Here is a 22,141-nt window from a genome sequence, read left to right on the forward strand (position 1 = left end):
CGGAGGGTCGGACTGCTCTTTGGGAGCAGAGGGGACCTCAGCAGATGCTCTGTAGCACTAAGTCAGTTAGACCCTGATGCCTTGACGTTTCAGAGGTGGTGAAGCTTCAGGTAGGAGATCTGCACCGTGAAGCCTTGCTGCTGTGTGGGGGAGGACCCACGTGGCTGCAGATCATACGTGCTAAGGTGTTAGAAGTTGGCCACCTCTGCGCCTCCACCAGAACAGCACTGGTTTCTTCTTCTGCTGGGGAGCCCCAGTTTCGCTCGTCCCTCTGTGAAGTCTGCCTCCTGGAGATGTAACTGCTTACTGGCCCCAGCATACGCATAAAATCACACTCCTATATCTGTATGTATCGCACACCTGCACACTTGTCTTCCCTTTCTGGCAAAGACGTCTGCAAAGAGAGGAGTGGGATGAGAAGTGAATGGAAATGAAGAATTTGAGGTGCAAACAGCTGCAGCTGCAGCCAGTGGGTATTGTTTCCTAACTGTACTGTCTCCTGTACGTACTGCTCCTGGGCAGGAACCACAACTCACTTCAGCTTTAAGGAAGAAGAGAGAATGAATGAAGTCAGCGGCAGCCATTCTTCCCTGGGAGAGCTCTGCTCTGCACCTGAGCCACACTCCTCCTCACCAACCTGCCTGCCCCAGAGCAGGGCTCTCCTGAGGCCTGCCCCATGGCCCTGCCCCCCTGGGGGGACAGGGTGTCTTTCCAGCCCTGCAGTTCCTGCACAGAGCCCAGGCCTTCCTGGGAAGTGGCTCCCATGGTGGTCCCTGAATGTACCCTGCTGGTGACATTTCTCCATTGCTCTGGCAGTGTGTTGCCCAGTCTCAAACTTCTCTCCGTTTTTATAAGGCAGACTCTTCCTGTAATGAGTTTTAACACAAAGCTTTTCAAATCACTCTCTCTGCGGTAACTTTCTGTAACAAACTCAAGAAGAAAGAGAGAGACCCTGTCCATGCATGATGTGGAAAAATCTGTTCGGGATTTTTAAAAAAAGAAAAAGGTGAAAAAAAAACACCCAACAAAAACTTTGTACTATGTTGCACTAAAAAAATGTTTTATACAACACACCCAAGAGCTGTAGTAAACTGTGTTGAAATTGTGAATCCTATTGCTGCTGGTTTTTGTCAGATCTGGGCTTTTATTATGCCTTTATGTGCACTCACAGCATAAAGGTGTGAAGCCCTCCTCTTGGGAACCCTCTCCCTCTGCCCCTACTCCTTGATGCAATAATTTCTCTTCCTAACATTAGTGGCACATCTCCTCTCTCTTGCAGCTGGAGCTTGCAGACACCTGACACCTCTGATTTCATACCCCATCCACCCCTCAATCCATGCCATAATAGAATATAACATTCAACAGAGGCCTGTCAGGTCTTTTTATTGAATGGGATACACTGGGTTTGAACATAAAAGCACTTCGCTGTGTCATAGTCTGGATTTAAAGAAAAACCTTATTTTCAATAGAATTATGCATATCAAATGTTAAGCAAATTACCTTTAATAACCTTGATGAAAGCAGAATATAGTTCACTACAGAAGCTGATGTAAAATGCAATCTGTTAATTCTCATTACCCACTTTTGCCTTAGGAAAGATTTGGTCAGGAGTCTTGAATTCCCACATTCACTGAAGTAGGGAATACCAGGATGCACTCCTACCTGTATTGCAGAAGTGGTACAGACTTGGGTAAAATGCGCTCACATAGCTTCAAGGTTGGGTTTGGGGGTTTTTTCCACAGTCATTTAAAACAAAAAAGATCCTCTACCAAAATAATTTCCGAAGAAAGCTCTGTTGTCCCCAGACACAATGGGCTGCTTGTGCCCCCTGCTCCCATTGTAGGATCAGGATGCTGATTTAGGGCAGCCTGAGTGAGGTTTGCTGCCTGTCCTGCTGCTGCAGCATGACCAGCAGGGCTGCAGTGGCTGCTCCTGCTCCTCTTCAGGACCAGACCATGTGCAGCCACCCTGCAGTGATGTCTCAGGGGACCACTGAATGTTCCCATCAAACCACCAACCCCAAACGAGTGCCGACATGGCCTCCCCACTGAAGCCAACACACAGAGAAAAGGCAAGTCTGGCTCTGGCTTACATTCACGAGATTTAATCCAGTGGGTTTGCAAACGGAGCGAGCAAGGACGTGACAGCTGCTGGGTAAGCGTGCCTGTGGGCTGCCCCACCATCTCCTGCCTAGAGGATGCTGTACAAATCCTTGGCTACCTTCTCCAGGCGCTCCTTGTACTCCAGGTGGGCGTAGAGGGAGGGGGGAACCCCCTGGAAGCCGTGCATGATGCCCCACCATCCGGCGGCGATGACAGCCGTGGAGTCGCTGTCGCCGCCGTGGAAGAAGGCGCGGTTGGCCAGCTCTATCCACGAGTCCCCCGCGCCCAGCAGCGCGTCGTAGGCGATCATGGGCGCGTCGTGCCCGCTGCTGCCCCCCCAGCCGCTGTAGCTCAGCGATGTGTAGAACGAGTCTCTCTCTGCCACGCCGTACTTGGAGGGGAACCTGGGCGATGACACCCCATCCGAGATGCCTCTCTCCGCCAGGTATTTCTTCCACTGCTCTTCGAAGTAATACCTGCCAGACAGGATGGGATGGAGCGGCTGTGAGTTGTCCCAGGGCAGCAGCACACAGCTGAGCACCGCGCTGGCGTCAGCAGAAAATGCGCCGCGTCAAGAGCCCGGAGCCAGGGCTCAGCAAAATGGCAGGCAGCCCCCGTTTGTCAAAACTAGGGACATGATTTACAGGAAGAGGCACAAGGACATGTTTCAGTGAGTTAGTTTAGATTTCCCCTCCCTCCAGCCACATGAGAGAAGGCAGCACAGCACCTGCAGGATTCAAAGGCTCAGAGTGAGAACTGAGTCATCCTCCCAAATTCAGAGCAGCTCTACCTCTGCGTGAGCCCCTGCACACAGAGGTGCAGTGAATATGCGGGCAGATTTGGTTATAACTTTCAAACTGAGCTCAGCCCTAAGCTTGATGTTGTTCCCCACCCCTGCTTGCCACCTTTCATAAAATCACAGTTGCATGAGATGACAAGTTACCTACTTCATACTGGATCCAAAAAATGGTCATAACCGCATGACCCAAACACAACCTGCCTTTTTTTTTTCCCCCAAGTTATTCTGAATTGGTTTGATCCTTACGGCAGGTGTGTGCTGCCCTAGGAGTTTACCATCATGCAATTACTGAAACTGAAGCATGAGCAGAGCTTGCCCTGTCGTACGAGGGCTTTAAGAAATGGCGGCACAAGGAGCACAGCTCACCATTGCTCCATGTTTTCCTTCACGAACAAGCCGGACTTCTGCACGTAGGCTTTTGCCTTTGGCAGCACCTCCATCAGCCCCTTCCCCCAGGCCACGGGGGGCACGCTGTTCACTGCGTAAGCCGTGAAGAGGGCTGAGGCCAGGCCCCCCAGGTAGCCGGTGGGGTGGTGGTGGGTCATGCGGCCGCTCTCGATGCTGACTTTGATCAGGGTGTCCAGCTGGGCAGGGCGGTAGAAGCGCATCCCGATGCACATGGAGCGCATGGCGGCCCCGCAGCCGCCCGCCCGCGGGTTGAACGGGATACGCCAGCCGTTCCGCCTCCCTGGTTCCAGCTTACTGGTGCCTTCCAGGGACGTGGAACCTGCAGCAGGAGCCACGGAGCCCCAGAGAGAGAAGAAACAGAATCATCAGCAGGAGATGGCTTGGGAACGGGGGAAGACAGGGCAGTGGGGGAAAAAGCATCGCTCTGCATAAGGGATTTCAGCTTCCTTTTAAAGACATAAGTTGTCTGCTCACATACATACCCTGCCTTAAACTGCTGAGGCATCCTGCATCTTCCCCAGCAGACCTGATAATTTTTGTTTGTGAAAATAATTAAAAGGTCTAGGGGGTAGAAAACTTCACTGCTCATTTACTGACATGGTTTATATTTACATTTTGTGTTATCCATAAAGCATATATACTAGTAGATATATACACATACACCTAGATATCTCTATAAACAGAAAGGTTTGTCAAGTCTAGGTAGCTGCTTTTTCACAGGACTTCTAAAAGCAGTGGTACCAGGTAAGAGCAAAGGTTTGTCCAGCTCACTAGTTCATCTCCAAACACTGCCACTGAAGGGTAACTACAGAAAGACTAAGAAATGAGGCAAGCCCACCTCCATCGCTTTCATATTTCTGCTGTTTATTTTTTAAAGAAATTATTCTGCTTTTTCCAGTGCTGTTTCTTTAGACTAACACTTGTTCGTCCAACATATTCATAGGACAAAGAAAACACCCAAATTTCAGAACCCCCAGCCAGCTTCCCCAGCCAAGACAGTGAAATGTTTTGAGAGCTAAGACCAAATGCTTATATGTAAAGAAGAAAAAGATTGGGGACATTGAATTATCTTTGATTCTCTTCTACTTTGCTTTTTTTCTCCTAGTCTTCTCTTTTGGCCCAATCTGAAATACTTCTTTTCCAGCAGGAAGGTAAATCAAGGCAGGTTTCAAGCAGCTTCATTTAAGTTTTAATGTGTTGGACAATGGCAGAGGTGGGCTCAGCAGACTAATCCCAGTGTGCTCAATTCTCAGTCCTCTCTCAGACAGGGTAACAGCAGCAGCTGGCTGTACCACACCCTCAAAACTAGACTGTTGCTCCTAGACTTTGTTCCCTCACTAGGACAGGTAGCTGATGAACTTGCAGGGAAGGTGCTCTGTTACTTTGGAAGTCAAACTAAATAGAATGGAGTAGCAAGGAAGAAGCCTGCTCGAGCAATTTCACCTCTCTTTGGTGCAACTCAGTCACCATGACCTGTGACCTTGCTAATCATAGCCAGTCCCTGCCAAGCTCTTGGCTTCTGCACTTCCATGTACATGTCTGGCAGTAGTGTTTGGCTTATGACAGCCTGTTTTACCTGCATTTACAGCACCCTTGTAACTGAAATATCTCCAAATCCATGCACAGCTTTAAGACTGGCTTCTGGACATGTGCAAAAAATAACTAACAGCTGGCCACTGCCAGGAATAATGTCACATGGTGAGCCAAGTGTCTTTAGCTCTACTGGGACTGGTCACCACCAGCTTCTAACTGAAATGCCTATGAATTTGCGTTTAGGATGTCTCAGTGTGGGAACACGTTCAGGCCTCTAAATTTCATGTAGTTTACTAATTCAGTGCTGGCTGTCGTGTATCAAAATTGTTAAGAGGGATATCAGCATAATTTCCAACCTCGTGATGACTAACAGAAAATTGAGGCATTTTTCTAAAATTCTCACCATACCAAGCATTGTACCCAGTGACTTGTAACATTAAAATGAACCTGTCAAACAAAGCCACGTTTTTAAAAAGCTGTACCAACTGCTCTATTGTATATTCTGGTAAAAGAGAACTTCTTCCAGGAAAGCAAGGGGGAGGAGAGAGAGCGCAGGGACAAAGGTACCTTAAAATCAAAATCTGCATAACAAAAGCAAAGATTACTCTTGCTGAAACTTTGAGAAAAAACGTTTCTTCAGGACACGTCTGGGCAGGTTGAGACCACACACCTCAGTCCTTGATAAAAAGTGAGATTGTTCTTGCACTAACGGTAGCTAAAATAAAAAGGAAGATGACAAAGCTGTAAATGGAAAGAGACTGGTTATTGTGCAATGCAATTTGCTTGCAGCTTTAAGCCTGTGCATATTATTTTAGGAGATGACTACTGGTAACTTGCAAGTGGAAAAAATTGTGTAAAACAAAGCACTGTATGACAGCTAAGACTCCTACAATTTATGACGTAAATCCCTCACACTTCTAAATAGTAAAATACTAAAACATTGGAAAGCAAATTTAGGAAGACTAAGCTGGAATAACATCAAGTCTTTTTTTAAAAACAGGTTTTAAAAAAACTGCTGTGGGGAGCTTTAGAATTAGGAAATTGTTTCGGAAATCCTTCACATCCTGGTTAGGAATCCTTTGTATTAACAACAAGAAATTAAAAGTAACCTAAGCATAGTACTGGTGTAAGGAAAGAAGAAATAAAAGGAAAAAGTAGTGTGTGAATTAGGGCAGCCTGAAAAAAGTTTCAAAACAGCTGGACTCAATTTTTGGGATAGGCTTTCATTCCACTTACCCAGACTCTTCAAGAGCACAGGCAGTAACATTTGTTTGGGGTTGATCAGTACATATAAAAAAAAAAAAATTAATTAAACAAACCACACAGTGGTAAATAATTCCAAAGGGAGAGGACTAGGACCAAAAGAGTTTTGAAGCAGAAGGTTCCTGGAGAAGTGCTGTAGTTGTACCATGAAAAAAGAAATATGTCTAAACTTGTGTTGCTTAATTCATTGGTTTTGTAATCTGCAAGAAACAATGAATATGGGGCTGTGGCACATCACAAATAGCAATAGTGGATGTAGGGATTACCTTGTCACTGAATCACTACCCCCAGAGTTCTCTCCTGAGGCTGTGTCCCTGAGGGACCCTGCTGTGGCTGTCCTGTGACTCAGAACGTTGTGGGAATCCCTTTGTTACTGCAGCTTTGGGTTTTCGGGTCTGGGCTCCCTCATGTGAGCCGTCAATGTGACTTTCCCCCACTCTTCTAAGGAAATCTCCTCCGTGTTGGGCAAAAATTCCAATAGCAACTTTCCATTTTCAGCCTTCAGGGCTGCAATTCCCTGGTGAGTACTTAGGCCAGAACAGCACCACCATGGGTTATGTTCTCAGTCAAAATCCATTTATTCTGAAAGAAGTTATTGACATGCAACTTTTATCACTTGGACTTATCAATATGGCCTGGAGACTCCAGACTGCAGACAGCTTTTCAGGGCATGGATTAGGTATTCCCTTCAGGGGAAAAGAAAGTGCTACAGGTCAGGATTTAAACTCTCAGAGCTGAATCCCTTTCCTGTAGCTGCAGCAATTCTGATTGTAAGATGTTAAATTGTCTTTGGACCTACTAAACAACATGTATTTCTTTTTATCTAGATCATCTGACCTTTCCTTGTCACTCCTTAATGTCCAGAGCAAGTTTGCTTTCAAATTCTTCACTTCCAAATGGGAACTTATTTTGGGCATACTGCAGGTCATTTTAGTCAGAGAAGGAATGCAGTAGGTGTCCTATTATCCTTAGATATTATTTACTAACGTTTAAATTTTAGGTTCTTTGTCTTTTCATCTTAGATTTTAGTCACCAAGGTTAGAAAGTGAAAATCCTTCCAGGTGCTGTCTCACTGCCAGCTGTGGTTAGTCCATCTTGGCTGGGGGAACTAACTATGCTGCTTCACCAAAACTGCAGTGAATCCCTTGGAAGTTTGATCTGCCAACTTTGGTTGTCCTGACAAGTATCACTGCCCCTTCCTAAATATTTTATTAATTAGGCCACTCCAACAACTGGGAATATGGGTGTTAAAGGATGACTGGTAATTTAGTTCTTTACACAAGGATAGGAGCCCACTGTGGAAAGGTAAGCAGAATAAATTTCCTGTTCAGGTTTCCAACTTGGTTTATTTTGGAAATGCACAGCTCCAATACACTATTCTCAGTGGCAAGATTTGGCCTTTCCTGTGTTTAATGTCAAGACAGAACACTCTTGACATACTCTGGCCACTCCAAATAAGCACGTCTAAGCATACAGACCATTTCAATGTATAAACTTTGCACAGGACTGCTGAATTTGAGTGTTTCCTGGATACTTCACACTTTCTGTGCTGGTCAAATTAGAGACCCAGCCTAAGCAGCTCAAATTTAAATGTAATTCAAGCATCCAAAAGAGCCTGGGCCATGTGCACAGAGATGGATGGAATGCTCAGGGAGGAGCTGGGTTAGGAGGACTGGGTGAACTAGGAGCCACAGGAATGGGTTGTGCATGTCTTGGCATGTGACACGAACTCACTGTGTCTATGCAGAGAAAAGAGAGATGATGGAAGTACAGGGTTCAGAAAAGAAGATTGTGGCCTGACTGTGCTGTGGCAGAAAGCAGGCATACAGAGCTAGCCACAAGCAGACTTTGGGTTTAATAAGTGTAATTATTCCAAGCAAAGATTTTTGGGCCTTTAAATATATTTTACATGTAATTTGTTGTGTTTATTATGAGAAGTTCTGTATTCTCTGTTTAAATGTGCTGCTTTAACACAGCATCTCAGGGTGTGCATTACAGTAGTTGAATGTGCACTTTTTATCCACCAAATGCAGGAACCCCAAATACAAAAGCCATCACCCTTCCCAAGCTGAGCCTAGGCCTCAGACACACCCGTAAGAATGTTTTGTAAATGTGGGCAAAACAGTATCTTTTTCAGAGAACAGTATCTAGTTCAGAGAAGCCCAAACCACTTCAGCTTGCCTTACTCTGTTCTCTTTAGCTCATCCTGAAACTGCTACTGAGTGTGGAACACTTTTGCCTTTATGTGAAATGCAGTTAACACTCTAAACAGCCAAAAGCAGAGCCGGGGGCAGCCCAAACTCCAAGCGCAGGAGAGACATGAGCGACAGCACATGACAGTGCAGTGGAGGGGTTACCTGGAGCTCTGCCCTCCATGTCATTCATGCACTCCTTGTAGTTCTTTGCAAGCAGAGAGTAGAGATGTGGTAAGCTTGGGTTTTTCCCGGCAGCTACCAGGGCTTCGGCCGTGGCCAAGTGCATCACGGTATCATCGCTGACTCTCCAGCCTTGGATGCTGAAGTTGCCCAGTCCCCCCAACTCTGCCAGCTCCTTGTGGATGATTGGGCCACTCCTCTCGAACTCCCATTTCCCGTTGTTATATCCCAGCGTGTCAGCTACTGCACTCAGCACTATGGATGCCACATAGTTTTCCTCCTCCTTAGGACACATTTTGCGTCCGATTACTTCAATGTAGAAGACACTATGAAAAAGAGGGGGGGGGGGGGGGAACGGAAGGAGAATTAAATCTTTGGCAGTTTAGTACGGGCTTGTCCTGCTAAGCTCCATTGGGCTGGATACCCTGCCTGGCACACAAGTCTCACTCACAGGATGCATTGTGTGGCAGCTCCTGGGTAGCCAGCCCAGGGCCAGGGGCACCTGGAGATGTCCTGCTGGGACACGGGCAGCAGCCCAGCATAACGCTGCACATCCTACGATGTTCAAAGACCAAAAAACAAGGGAGGAGTGATGAACCACGCACAGGGTGTGTGACCACAACCATGGTCTCTGAGTGCACAAGCAAGCTCAGATCAGCACCCAGCGGCTTTTGTACGCCGGGGCAAGGCGAGGCCGACCCTCAGGGATACAAAAGCAAAGGGTACGGGGTAAGGCTGGGCTGACCGCTCGGCTTTGGCAGGGCCTGCTCCTCGGGCAGGCTACCACAGCGGCTGCTCGCACAGCCAGCGCTCCCACCCCGCGCGTATCTCAGCCATGAAACACCAACCACGCCCTCCCCCAGAAACCCTGCCCAAGCCAGGGCCTGCTTCTCCTTTTCGCTTGTGAGAAGCGGAAGCGGCGAGGCCCCCGGGCCGGGGCCCCGCGGGAACTTACACAGCGAGCCCCCCGATCGCCGCCAGCCCGGCCAGCACGGCCACCACGTCCAGCGGACTTCGAGGAGCCCAGGGGAACCTTCCCCAGGCCATCGAGCTCGGCTTGGCCTGCGCAGGCGTGGATCCGGCCTGTTCAGCCCGTTCCGGGCCGCTCCCCCCGGGCCGATCCCGCGCGGCCTCCCGGGACGGTGTCGCCGGGCCGGGCTGCTCCTCACGAGCGCCCCGAGCTGTCCCTGGCAGCGCCCCAGGCCCAGCTCGGCGAAGGTGGACAGGCTGGCTGGCTTTAATTTTCGGGGCTGCCCTCAGGAGAGCCGCGCTGAGCCCTCGGAATCGAAAGTGGCACCAGGGAAATGAAGGCGACGCGTGGAAACAACTGTTTAAATTTTTTTTTTTTTTTTTTTTTTTAAAAAGGGCGTTGACAGCATTTATCTTGGATCGCACTCTGTGTCTGCACTGCGGACAGATTTTGATAAGGTTTTCGCCAGTTTTGGGTTGTGTTTCCCCTCCTTGCTGCAGCCTGAGCAGAGCCTCCAGCATTTGCCAGGTTATCTTTGCCCTTTGCCCGTTCCCTTAAAGAACGGCAGCACTGCTGCTGAAACTGTGGGGAAAAAAAAAAAAAACGGGAACTCTCTGACAACATCTTTTCAGTGTTAGAAAATCACGGCATTAGTTTATTCTGGCCAGGATGTGCGGTAGGAATTATGTCATCCACTCACGTCCGGGTTGCGCAGTGAAAATCATTCCACCGTACATGGTTCTTTACTAGACTTCTCAAGTATTTATGCATTAAAAAACTCCAAAGACATTCACGTTAATTGGTCCTAAATTACACAATTCTTAGTATTCTGTCTCCTCTTGCTTTGATGCTGATTAGGTATTCATTCTTTGGTTCTCTTTTCCCAGACATGTTGCTGACCATATCCATGGTAATGTTCATTAATGTTTACCTCCTGTGTATTTTCTGGCAACTCCCAATCTGTAGATGTTAAAGTCATCAGACCTCACCCAGCCTCTGAATAGAATTGTTTCAAGAGAAACTTCATTTCACCTCCCCCTGGGCAAAGGCAAACACACCACTGACTAAAGTTACATAAAAAATGTTTCAAGTTGCACCATTTCCAACAGAATCACCAGGGTTGGAAGAAGCTGTCAATAACACCAAGTCCAAGCATCCACCCAGCACAATCACTTTAACCCCTTAACCCCAAAACCATCATCCAGCACCACATCCAGACACCCCTTGAACACTGCCAGGGGTGGTGACTCCGCCACCTCTCTGGGTAACCTATTCCAATGCCTGACAGCCTAACAGTGAAAAACCTTTCCTAATGCCTAGTCTGAACCTCCTCTGTCCCAGATTAAGGCTGTTTCCTGTAGGTATGGTAGAAGAGGTAGTTGTAGAGACCAGTGAGGTCACCCCTGAGCCTCCTCTTCTTTTAGACAACCTCCTTCAGTATTTCGGTGCAATGCTTTCCCCACAGCCCCAGCATGGCCCAGATCAGCTCCCTGGGATCCCAACCCCTCCTAAACCAGGGCTGATCTTTGCTATGTCCAGCATTAAGTGCCTTGTGATCCCACTGCCTTGCTTTATCCCTTATTTTTATTTTTGGGAGTGGTTAGGTGGCTGAAGGATTCAGTCAGTGAATGAGGAAGGGATAGGAACACAACAAAGGAGCGAGAAACAGGACTGAGCATGGCTGGAATTGCACTTTGTGGAAGGTGAACATTTTTACCAGCTGGCAATCCCTTCCACACCAGGTCTCCAGAGCCCTTGTTCACCCTAGAAGGTACCAGCACCTCTTATATGGAGAGAAAACAAAAATTTCCACCTTGGTGCCTGTGGGAGAAAGCAGTGGTAGTTTTTGAGCCGCAGCCCTGGGGGATTTCAAGGCAATCACAAATGTAGTGCTGGGTCAGAGCAGAGTCACTGGGGAATTTGGGGGCAAGTCAGTGTGGGGGGCTTGGGGGAGGCCCTGGGGGAATTCAGGTAGCTGAGAGCACAGGTCTGCATGGGAGCATCAGCCCCGGTGGCCTCGATGAGGGCATCAACCCTCATCATGCCATGTTCATTGCTAGATCTACTCCCCCTCTGTGCCCTGCTGCAAATGGAGTTTGAGAAGCATCTAGCAGGAGAAATAGTAAAAGAAAAGGAAGTGGGAAAATAAGCTGCCATTGTTCCAGCACTACCAGCAGTGCCTGATGACCTTTTCTGGTCCTCTGCTTCATTTTGTTTTCTCTAGAACAGCCCTGAATTTACCCAGGTTGGTGCAGTGCTCAAAAGCAAAGCGGGGTTTTTCACTCCTGAGGTTTGGGTCTGTGCGAGGGAAAACCCCTCCTGTTTTTGTCTTGAGGAATGGCTGTCTGTGAGGAATGGCTTCTGCTCCAGCCTCAAGGACAGAGGAGCACAGAGGAAAGTCACAGGGCTCCTCAAATAGAGAAAGAAGATGGGACTACATCTCTACATTGGCAAAAAATTGCCTGAGGCACTGAGATGTTTGGTTCTCCTAATTGCTTCCAGCTTCCTGAATTCTCAGCTTCCTAAAAAATGAGAACATGACGTGCAATGCAGTTAAGTGACATCCAAGAGATGTCAGAGAAAAGTGTTGAGGGCTCCTCACAGAGTGACAGAGGATAATGATCCAGCAGCAGGAACCATCAGCAGGAGCCTGCAAACCAAGGGTGGGGGGAGCAGCAGCCTTCAAGCTCAAAGGAATGCATTGATCCCAAAGGGATCTCACTGTGTGAGTCCCAGGGGACATCCACAAGTGGATGAGGAGAGCATTCTCTGCCAGGGAGCACCTCCATCTCCAAGATATTGCAGGGAAGCATTGCCCTGGCTCACACTGTGGTGTGGGGAGGTGGGCAAGATTCTCCCCCTTTGCAAGGATGACCTTCTGATGCTGAGCACTGCAAAGAGTTAGACTCACCATGTCGCAACATTCTGGGGGTTTTTTGTATCTTTTATTAATGAAAATTTAGACTTCTGTGTACCAGTAACCAGAATATGCCATCTGGAAAGTACCATGTTGGAGCTGCTTGCTGACCTGCCCCTGCCATGTGTTGGACACTGTGGTTAGCACTCGCTTAGATTTAGAATTTTCCTTCACATTAATCTGTGAAAAAAAGGGTAATTCTTTCTGACTAAAAAAAGGTACCTTTCTAGATGAGCTCAGGGTTGAGGGCTCCTATTTGAGGGGGCTTTGAAGGGTAGCATGGCAGCACTGAAGCTCCAAACTTATTGAGACCCTATAGGACATTTCATCAGAACTACATGAGGCCTTCAGGCCAGGAGTAAAAAAAAGGGTGAACACTAGAAATTCATTTTGGATTGTGTGCTGGCATGGTGGCAGTGTGTGAGGGCCTGCCTTGATGTCCCTTCAGGTGCTTTCTTTGCAGAAGCTGCTGTCAGTATCCTTTCAGAGAGTATCAGGGTGGACAGGAGCCCATCAGAGGTGTGCCATGCCTGCAAGCAGACAGCCCATCAATCCTGCCTTAAACCACTCTCAACTCACCCTACAGCACACCAGCCGGCTGAACTTGGAGGTGCTTGGTGCTTGCCAGTGAGGATAAACCCTAATGGAATGTGGTGCTTAGCGATGGGAGGGGAGAAGGTTTCATCATGCTGAAGGTTTCATCATGCTGTAGGTTTTGAAACAGTGATGCTCCTCCTGCGTTGTGCAAGCAGTGATGTTTGAAGTGTTAGATGTGCTTTCCGCTTTGAGAGGAGGTTTCTCCTTTCTGTGGGAAAAGACGCAGTCTGGGGAACATCACTGCAGTCCACAGTGTAGTAAAGATGTGCCAGGAAAATGAAGAACAGCTGCAGGAGAAGGAGCTCAGTATTCTAGGACAGAAATCACAGCCCTCCAATCCCAGCCAAAGCTCTCCTGAGGCTCCTGGTTTTGCAAGGATAGAAGTAGTGTAAAAATAAGGATGAGGAAGGAACAAGGTTGGTAAATAAAGGCTTCTCTTTCTTCTGCCAGCAAGTTGCAAGTGTGTTCAAGATGTCTGAGGAAATCATGGGTTGTGTACAAGAGCTAAGCTTGAGGGAGGGAGAGTTGGAAGCAATAGTTGAAATTTAGGAAAGCAGGTGGATGGGAATGATACTCAGAAATTCCTATTAGCTTACTGTGGAGGGAATACAGTGCCAGGACCTGGAAGGCTGAAGGATGCCTTTGCTCAGCTTGAATGATTTAAACTGAGAGCAGGTGAAATTGTAGGTATGATAGGTTAGGAAAAACCCTGTGGGGGCTTTGACTTACTTGGCTGGGTGGTTCTGTTCCACCACAGGGATTTCTTTGATGCTGCTTTGTAGCCAGGGCCTTCTTCCTTGTCCTTCTCTTGTGGCTATTTCTTCATCAGCTCCCTCTGTAATACTCACTGTTCTTGGTAACAACTCCTGCTTTTCAACATGTAACAGAAGAACAAAAGGGCATGTAGGAACAGCAGAAAGCTTGACATTTGAAAAGTTACTTCTGCATTTGATTTTCATGAATTGAATTTCAGAGAATTGGGAAGTGCTGGTTTGTGACGGAAGAAGAACATGTGAGCAACATCCTTGAATACTCTATTTTATCCACTGTTCTGACAAGGCTTAGAAATATCTTCCTATGTTTCCTTTCTCTATTTATGTGCTTTGTGTGATGCAATTCAGTGGTGGCATTGTTTTGATGCATGGAAAAGTCTTCCTGGAAGAAAGAGCAAGTACATGGGCAGTGGTTTCCGCTCTCCCAGCTTAACCCTCAGCCTGTGCACGTACCCAAACTCACAGGGTTCAGAGAGGTCACCAAAGACACTGATGCTGTGGTCAGTCCCCTGGTGTGTTCCCAGGATGAGCCTGGTCCAGAAGAAAGGACAGGCAAGCTCCTGACAGCAATCACTAGGCAAAGGAAGCTGCTAACTGTGAAACCTCTTGCTCTTAAAGCTGAGATAGCACTTGAGGAGCCACTGATCTGCCAGGTGTGTGGCTGCACAGAGCTGCAAGGCAGTGTAAGACAATCTGGATGGGGGGAAAAAACAATTCCATGTGATGTAAGACCTCTTGTTGTTGAAAGTTAAGAAAATAACTCAGAGAGACAGAGAGAGGCATGGGAGTAAGGATGCTGCCCTTCCTGTAGGTTTAGAATTGCTTGGAGCAGAGGAGAAAATCATACTGTCTTGGTTTAGGGCAAATTTGGGAGGACACCTCCAAATGGGGTCCCTCTAGGAAATAGATTCAAGTGGCCCCTCACCCAGCTGGTTCGGGAAAAGATTTCCTCAGAGAGAAGTAGAAAGAAAAACCTATTTATTTAACAGGCAAAGCACTCCTCAGCACAAAAATGAACAGTACTAAACAACAGAACCTCTCACTGCTCTGAAGATATGACAAATTCAGAAGGTCCCTTTTGTGGGTTGCAGCCCAGCTCACTCAGTCTGTTCTCAGTCCCTCCAGCACTGGGAAATGTCACAGCCCAGGCCAGGCCTGGGGGGCCACAGGTGTGAGCTGTTCTGGATTTTCGGTCTAGAGCAGGTTCAAATAATTCCAAGAAAAAGAAAAAGAAAAAAAAAACATTAAAAAAAACAGTGCAGGGAACTTCTCTGCCTCAGCTAGTGAAAAACTAACTGAAAGCTTAGGAGGAGAGCTCTCTCCTGCTGTCCACTGCAGATGGAACAGTCTGTGTGAAGGATGTAGGGGAGCAAGGGCAGTCTCTAAAAACAAACAAAGCACCTCTTGTCTCCCCTTTCACTCTTAAAGTTGCAAACTTAATATCCAGGACAAACAGAACAGACAACTGGGGATGCAAGCATCATAAAGTCACCCCCGGACACACGCTTGTGCTTTCAGCCTGTATCAAAGACCCATCCCTGTGCTCTCCCACAGCAGCAGGAGCACAGGGCAGCTCCTTGTTTGACACGGATGTGACAGGAGCACGAGCCCAGGGTCTGGCTGTGTGTCAGCACAGACATTTGCTGGGCGTGGGGAATGTGTTGGTCTCCGGTCTGTCAGCGCCGCCGTCGCACTGGAGTAGCTGGGGAGCTGTAAGAGGCAGAGGAGTGTGAGATCTTTTTGCATGCTGTTCAGTCACCTGCTTGCACTGGGACCAGTGCTTGGAAAGTGAAATGTTGCTTATCCTGTCCTCGGTCCCCAGAGCCTTCTCATTTTCTTCCACTGACTATCCCTGACATGCCAGCCGCTTTGATGTCACCTGCTCATGCGTGGCTTGAGTTGTTTTGGCTGTGATAGTGAAACCTGCGAGGCCACGCTTGGACTGACATTACTGTGTCCAGCCATAAACAAGGCTGGCTATGAGGAACCTCAGAGCCTTGGGCTGTGGCCAGGAGGAAGCAAACCAAGAGTTGCTTGTGCTCCTTGCTCAAGAGGGCGTGGGTGGTGGTAAGGGGAAATGAGGGGCAACATAATTGCCCCGTTCAGGAACTGGCATATGAAAACACAGTCCGGTGGTAAGACTTTCTACCAGTAGCAAAGGTCATTGCTGTCATTAAGAAACTAAGGTTGGAGAGCTGTGTAAGCTGGGATCCCCAAGCAGCCAACTAGCCTGACCTCAGTAAGTGGGAAATGAGATCAAGGGCAAAATGAGTTTACCAGGGCTATCTCATGCCTGGCTATCTTAGTGGGTTTATTTTGATAAGATAATTGACTGTGTAGACAATGGACTTCAGTAAGGCAGCACTTACAGTGCTACAGGCAAAGCCATTAAGCTGGAGAACCAGGGGATTAATGTGAGCATTGTAAGGATTTACCTAAAGAAAGGATGTCAGGAGGTTGTGCCTCGAGGGAAGCGAGCTGGGTGGAAAGGGGTTATTAATGATGCTCCTCTAAGGGGTGATCTTGTTTACCCAGCAGGAAAACAAGCTGTAATCAGATTTGGTCAGATTTGAAGGGCTAAGTCACTGCAAAGATTTCTCAGGCTATGGGAAGAGTAGAACTGATGGCACCAAGGACAGTAATAGGGGAAATAGGGTAAAAAAGCAGCAGTACAAAATGCAAGCTTGCATTTGCAGACAGTAGCTAGATGTTTTGCTCCCAGCTTGTCCTCTGCCATCTGAAAAATACACAGTAAGTGGAGTTTGATTGAGGACAAGAGTGTAGCCAAGAAAAAGAGGAAGGTGGGCACATCTGCTGAAGAAGCCAAACATAGCATCTGTGCTGTGGCATTGCTTTGTCTCTCCTGGCAGCTTTTAATGAGCACACTTAGATCTCAGGCCTCCCCTCAGTCTTTGCCCTAGGTGGAAAACAAGATTCATTGATGGAGGAGCTGTATTGTCCAGGCAGCCTCTCCTGAGCCTCACAGACTGTGGATGTGGGCTCTGAAGAAGGGCAGATCCAAGCCAAACTCACCAATGCTCCAGGAGTCTGAGGGTTTCCATTTAAAAAATTGTGATACCCATTTAAAAGGGGAAACCCCACAGCTCACACTTACAGAAAATTACTCTCTCTATGTTCAAATGGAAAAGAAACAAACCAAAGCTGGACACCACATTTAGGTTTGAGGTTCTGAATGTTTTCAGGTTTGGTTCTTGTTTTAGGTTTTGGGGGCTTTTGCTTTTGTTTGTTTTCTCCCTAACTCCCCCTCCCACCTTCAAATGTCAACCTGGCAGGTTTCTGGAATTGAGTCCTTCTGAGCTTTGATTCCTGAAAGCCCTGAATTTGCACTTCCCATGTTGCTGTCTGATCTGTGTGTACACCACAGTGAGCTATGTCTGCTGATGCATCAGCAAGGGCAGATACATAGCTGTCCCTAAGAAAGCAAATCTGCCAAGAAATGTTGTATTTGGCAAGAAAACTGCTCCAGCATGAAGAGTGGCCAGTCTGTGGGTTGCCAGCACAACCTTGCTGCAGATGGAGGTTTTGGAGGTTTTCTGTACTGATCCCTTCCCTGAGCACATGCAAAATGAAACCAGCTAAATATTTCCCAACACACATATGGGCGTCATTTTTCAAAGGGTTGGAAAAAGCAGGGGCCCTGACAATGCTCTTCTGACCAGTGAATTTCTTCTTCCATGACAGAAACAAGCCAGAGCCTAATAAGGATATTATAATCACAGCCTCAACAAAAGAAAAAAAAATCCTTTATTTTCTTGTTAGTGGTAGAAATACATGTTTCTTTTCTCCTTCTTTTTTTTTTTGGTGGATTTTTAATAGATCTGTCTAAACCATATCTGATGTAAAAAAAAAAAAATCATCCCAGCAGGTTAAATTTTTAAAATGAAGCCTAACCACATCCAAAGCAGAGGACAACAATGCCTAGCAGCACTGATTACAGGTAGTGCTTTCAGCTCTGATTTTAACAGAGCATATAATTATGGTTTTTGGGCATGATTTCCATTGAAAACAGTGCTGCATTTTATATACAAATCTGTGTCAGAGTGGCATTCACACTTACATATATGGTCCTTGTCCATATGGGAAAATTGCAGGTAGGAAGCTGGGCTGCATGCTCATTGGTTCTAATTAATTCCTTGATTACATGGTCCTGTGGGCACCAGGGGTGATTTATTTTGCTTCACTCTTAGAGGCAGGAGAGGTTTGAACACAATGATTTGAGTGAAATTATATATAACATTTGGAGCTGATTCAGTGACCCCTTTTTGTCAACAGTCCTTTCTCTCTTTCTCAGACCACCACATCCTGCTGCTGGTGCTGGTTCCAGTAAATCAGTGCAACTCACAAAGATGTTGTGAATCCAAGATGTTGTGATGCCAAGAAAAGCAAGTTTGTTTAATTTTTTTTTTGTTTGCAGGGTTAGCATGTTGAACAGATTCCAAGGGGGTACTGAGGGATAAATGTTCAGGGGTGAGATTTGTCCCTGCCTCTGATCAACCGTATGGAAGTAATTCTTGGGATTTTTGTAAGCCTGCATCTTAGAAACCGAGCATCATGGGAATCAACTGTGGATTACTAAAATCAAAAGCAATGTTCTGATGAGCAAAACACGCTTAGAGTTTGTCAGTCCTTAATCATATTGACAGATTCCTCAAGCTGGCAGGACAATTGCCCAGCAGACCTCACGGAGAAGGCAGATCCAAAGTGCTGCTTCTCCAACATGGTACTTCACACCTTGATTTATTCACTTTGTGGGTGTGTTTTCATATCCACATATCAGCATCTTGGCATACAAGCTTAAATATTTACCTACTAATGTTTGCACCATGTCAGTTTCTCATCATCACTGTGATTTTGTGATAAAGACAGTGAGAATTTCCATGGATCTCTGCAAAACCTCTAGGACTGAGGCCCTCAGAATTTGCTTCTGTGTGATCCTCTCTGAAGCCAGCTCGGAACATTACACATTTTTCCCCAGTGAATGCCAGGGTAACACAGGGAAATACAGTCCTGGATAGGAAACAGCCTGAAAACCACCTTCCCCTTGATGCAGTCACTTGTGCCAAATAGCAAAATGCCTGATTAGGCAGGCTTTCCAGGGATCTGGCTGTCCTCAGCTGCACCCTGGCACTGCTGGCACCCGGAGCAGGGAGCACAGGTGCCCTGCCTGCAGGGAGAGGCAGAGCCAGGATGGGGGAACAGGGCAGGGAGTGTGCTCTGAATGTACACCCTGTGCAGTGCTTGCTCCTGGTTGCATTTACATTTTTCTGTGTAATAGCTAAAAAAAAATTAAAATGTTGTCAGGATCTCAGCCACAGGGCTGCCAGCCTAAACTGCTTGTGAAAACAGGATGATGAAGGCTCACAGCCCCTTATGAGCCAGCAAAGCCTGCATTGCACCCAGCACAAACAGTAATTTAAGTCGCAGCACAGCCAGACAGCTGCCCATGTGCTGAAATAGTTGGTGGGAATATTAAAACCAATAAAAAATCAGTGTCTTCTTCCCAGCCTGGTGCTGCCAAGGACTGTGACTCCCTGGCACAACCATTGCAGGGAGCCCATCCTGCTTTTGTGAGGGAAACCAGTGTGTTTGCAGCTCTGTAATCACTCACAGGGAGATTGCATCCTCCTTTCTGAGCACCTCTGCTGCAAGACAAGAGCTTGCAGGAGCTGCCCTGGAGGAAAGGTGTGGATGGGGGCAGCTGTGAGTGCCAGCCTGCATGCACAGACCTGTCACTCTTTTCTACATGGACTGTGTGAGCATGCTGGTTGCACAAACAGGAGTGCCTCACTAGAGCAAAGGACAGCAATCCAGTGGGTTTCTTACAGTAGTTTGCTGTGAAGTAATTTAGGAAGGCTAATCCCAGATTATTAAGGATTTTTGTCAAGAAGCCCCAGTGCTTTGTGCAGTAAAAATCAAATATCCACCCACGCAGTAATTGGGTCCAAGTTACACTTGTTGGTGCATTTTGCATTTTGCATTTGCATTGCTGGGATTAATTTCCCACATTTCCCCCCTACCTGTTTCTGAGTTCAGAAGATTTTTTTAAACTTTATTGGTCACTTCTGATTTACCATGACATACCAGACATGCTACCTGTGCTTTCAAATGTACCACGTCATCAAAGCATATTACCTGTTCATTTTCTTTATCTTTCTTTCTTTCTTTCTTTCTTTCTTCTTTCTTTCTTTCTTTCTTTCTTTCTTTCTTTCTTTCTTTCTTTCTTTCTTTCTTTCTTTCTTTCTTTCTTTCTTTCTTTCTTTCTTTCTTTCTTCCTTCCTTCCTTCCTTCCTTCCTTCCTTCCTTCCTTCCTTCCTTCCTTCCTTCCTTCCTCTCTTCCTTCCTTCCTTTCTCTCTCTTCTTTCCATTCCCTTCTTTTTTTATCTGTCAACAAGATGATGCTTGTGCTCCAGTCTGTGCCAAGACAAAGACGTTACTTCTTCAGATCTTGCCAGTTTTAGAGTCTGAAGGCTGGGGAGAGCTAGGGGAAAAACAAGTACAAGAAGTACATAGTGGGCTAAACCCAGCAGTGCTGGTTTAACATTTGGGCTAATTGATCTTAAAGGTCTTTTCCAACCAAATTCTATGATTTTATGAAAAAAAAAATCCTAAAAATATTATCCTGCTTTGCAATGGGATCATTTCTCTAACAAAGATGCTTTTAGGGCACTTGGAGTATTGTTTTTTGGTGATACATCTCTGGAAACATAGCTTGGGTTCTTGCCATTCAACGTGGACTTTCTGGTACTAAAGGCATGTTTTTAGTTCAGATTAACACAAATTGGAATGGCTGTTCACCTTGAACACAGTGAAAGGTATCGCAGTCCTGTAGGAGGAAATGTGATTATGAATCCTCAGTGGAGAATAGGTGCTGTGTTTTGGTTTAGTGTTTACCCATTCTGACCTTTCTGGTATTTCTCTGAGATGTTGGTTGAGAGAGGGAGGTTGGGGTGTTTGTGTGTGTTATGGAATAAGGACTTCACAATTTAAAATTGTAAAGTTTTCATAATATACTACTTATCTCTATGGCCTTTACCTAGCAACTAAATTCTTTATGTGTTTCATTACAAGTTGTTTCTACCTAACAAGTTGCATTCCTGTATGTTCTTTTACAAATTGTTTCTCTACTTTTACAAAATTGCTAAATAAACTATGTCTCCCCTTCACCTGCCTAAGCACCTTATGTGTTTCTAAAATTCTGGATTATCATATGTGTATGCATTTCCCATGTCATCTGTATGTTCTTGACAATCAATAAATGTTCAAAGTAATGATGTTGGATTGCACTTGAAGTGCATTTCTGCAGAGGTGGAAAAAGTTGGTGATGTCAGTGAGTCTGCTGGCAGCAATGTATTTGAAAAGACTTCCCTTTGAGTGCAAAGGATTTCTACCACAAGTGCTGATTACTGAAATTAATTTCCCCTGCACAGCACATACGCTGCAAAATTTCACTTGTCTTTTCTGCTTTTTCCCTGATGGTTTTCTGTGAAAGCAATGGAAAAATGTAGTTGTGTGAATGTTCTTGCATCTTCCTCTTTTCTGCAGTAAATGTTTTTAGCAGAATTTAACCATCCTTTCCTATTAAATCTTAGCTTATCTTCTGCAATACTTCCATTTAAAGCTGTTTCTGGAGCATATAGAGGTGAAATGCTGAAGGCCTAATCAAGTGCAGAAGGAACCTTATTTCTGTGGGGATTCTGCTGTGAATTGGTGGGCTTATGTTATTCTCTGCAGGGCTCAAAAAGCAGTGTCTTCTGCACTGTGACTTCAGTATGTATGAATCCTTCAACTTTGTTAACATCCTAAAGAAGCATAACACCTCTTCCCTTGAACTGATGGATTCCATTAATCAGTGATATGATATGTACTTAGGGAAGCTTTAAGTGATGGAAGAATTATGACTTTTGCCTCTGATCAAAGCAGAACAAAGCACTTGGCTGCTTCTCTCTCTCTCTGTTACTGCAGTCTCCTTGCAATCAAGGAAATCTCTGGAGGAGAAGGTACCAAGAACTGTAACACCTAGGAAAAGAGAAGGAGCCCTGAGTGAGAATAGCATCCTTGAGTTCACCTAAAATTTAGGCAGCCCTAGCTGGTCCAGGTTCTTCTGTGTGTAGTGAGAGGTTGTGGTATTTCCTTACCACAGCCTGACAGCTGATGGGCTCAGTTACTTTCCCTGGGACTGCTCATCCAAAAGCAGGGTTAAGTCCCGAGGAAGAAATGCAGATGCAAACGTAACAGGCTGGAGTTTCCTTCTAGCTGTAATATGCTAATGGCAGAAATATGTATTTAAGAAAAGCTTGAATTTAAAATGAAAGTGAGGTGATGAACTGTACAGCTGTGAAAGGGTTGCCAGTAACTGTGTAATGATAAGGATTAGTGATCAGGC

The 22,141-nt window shown here is 46.3% G+C and overlaps 1 protein-coding gene across 1 annotated transcript; it reads right to left on the minus strand.

Annotated features, from left to right (window-relative positions):
• Positions 1 to 1,367: 1,367 nt before the first annotated feature.
• LOC117011097 (protein ADP-ribosylarginine hydrolase-like) lies at positions 1,368 to 11,490 on the minus strand. The gene is made up of 5 exons (XM_033086375.1): positions 11,363 to 11,490; positions 9,436 to 9,807; positions 8,463 to 8,806; positions 3,268 to 3,628; positions 1,368 to 2,578 (listed from the first exon to the last, which is right to left on the minus strand). Exons 1-5 carry the CDS (start codon positions 11,488 to 11,490, stop codon positions 2,191 to 2,193), a joined length of 1,593 nt encoding a protein of 530 aa, XP_032942266.1. The 3' UTR covers positions 1,368 to 2,190.
• Between the last annotated feature and the right edge of the window lie 10,651 nt (positions 11,491 to 22,141).

The sequence above is a fragment of the Catharus ustulatus genome, chromosome 2 (genome assembly GCF_009819885.2).
Source record: "Catharus ustulatus isolate bCatUst1 chromosome 2, bCatUst1.pri.v2, whole genome shotgun sequence".
NCBI lineage: Eukaryota > Metazoa > Chordata > Aves > Passeriformes > Turdidae > Catharus > Catharus ustulatus.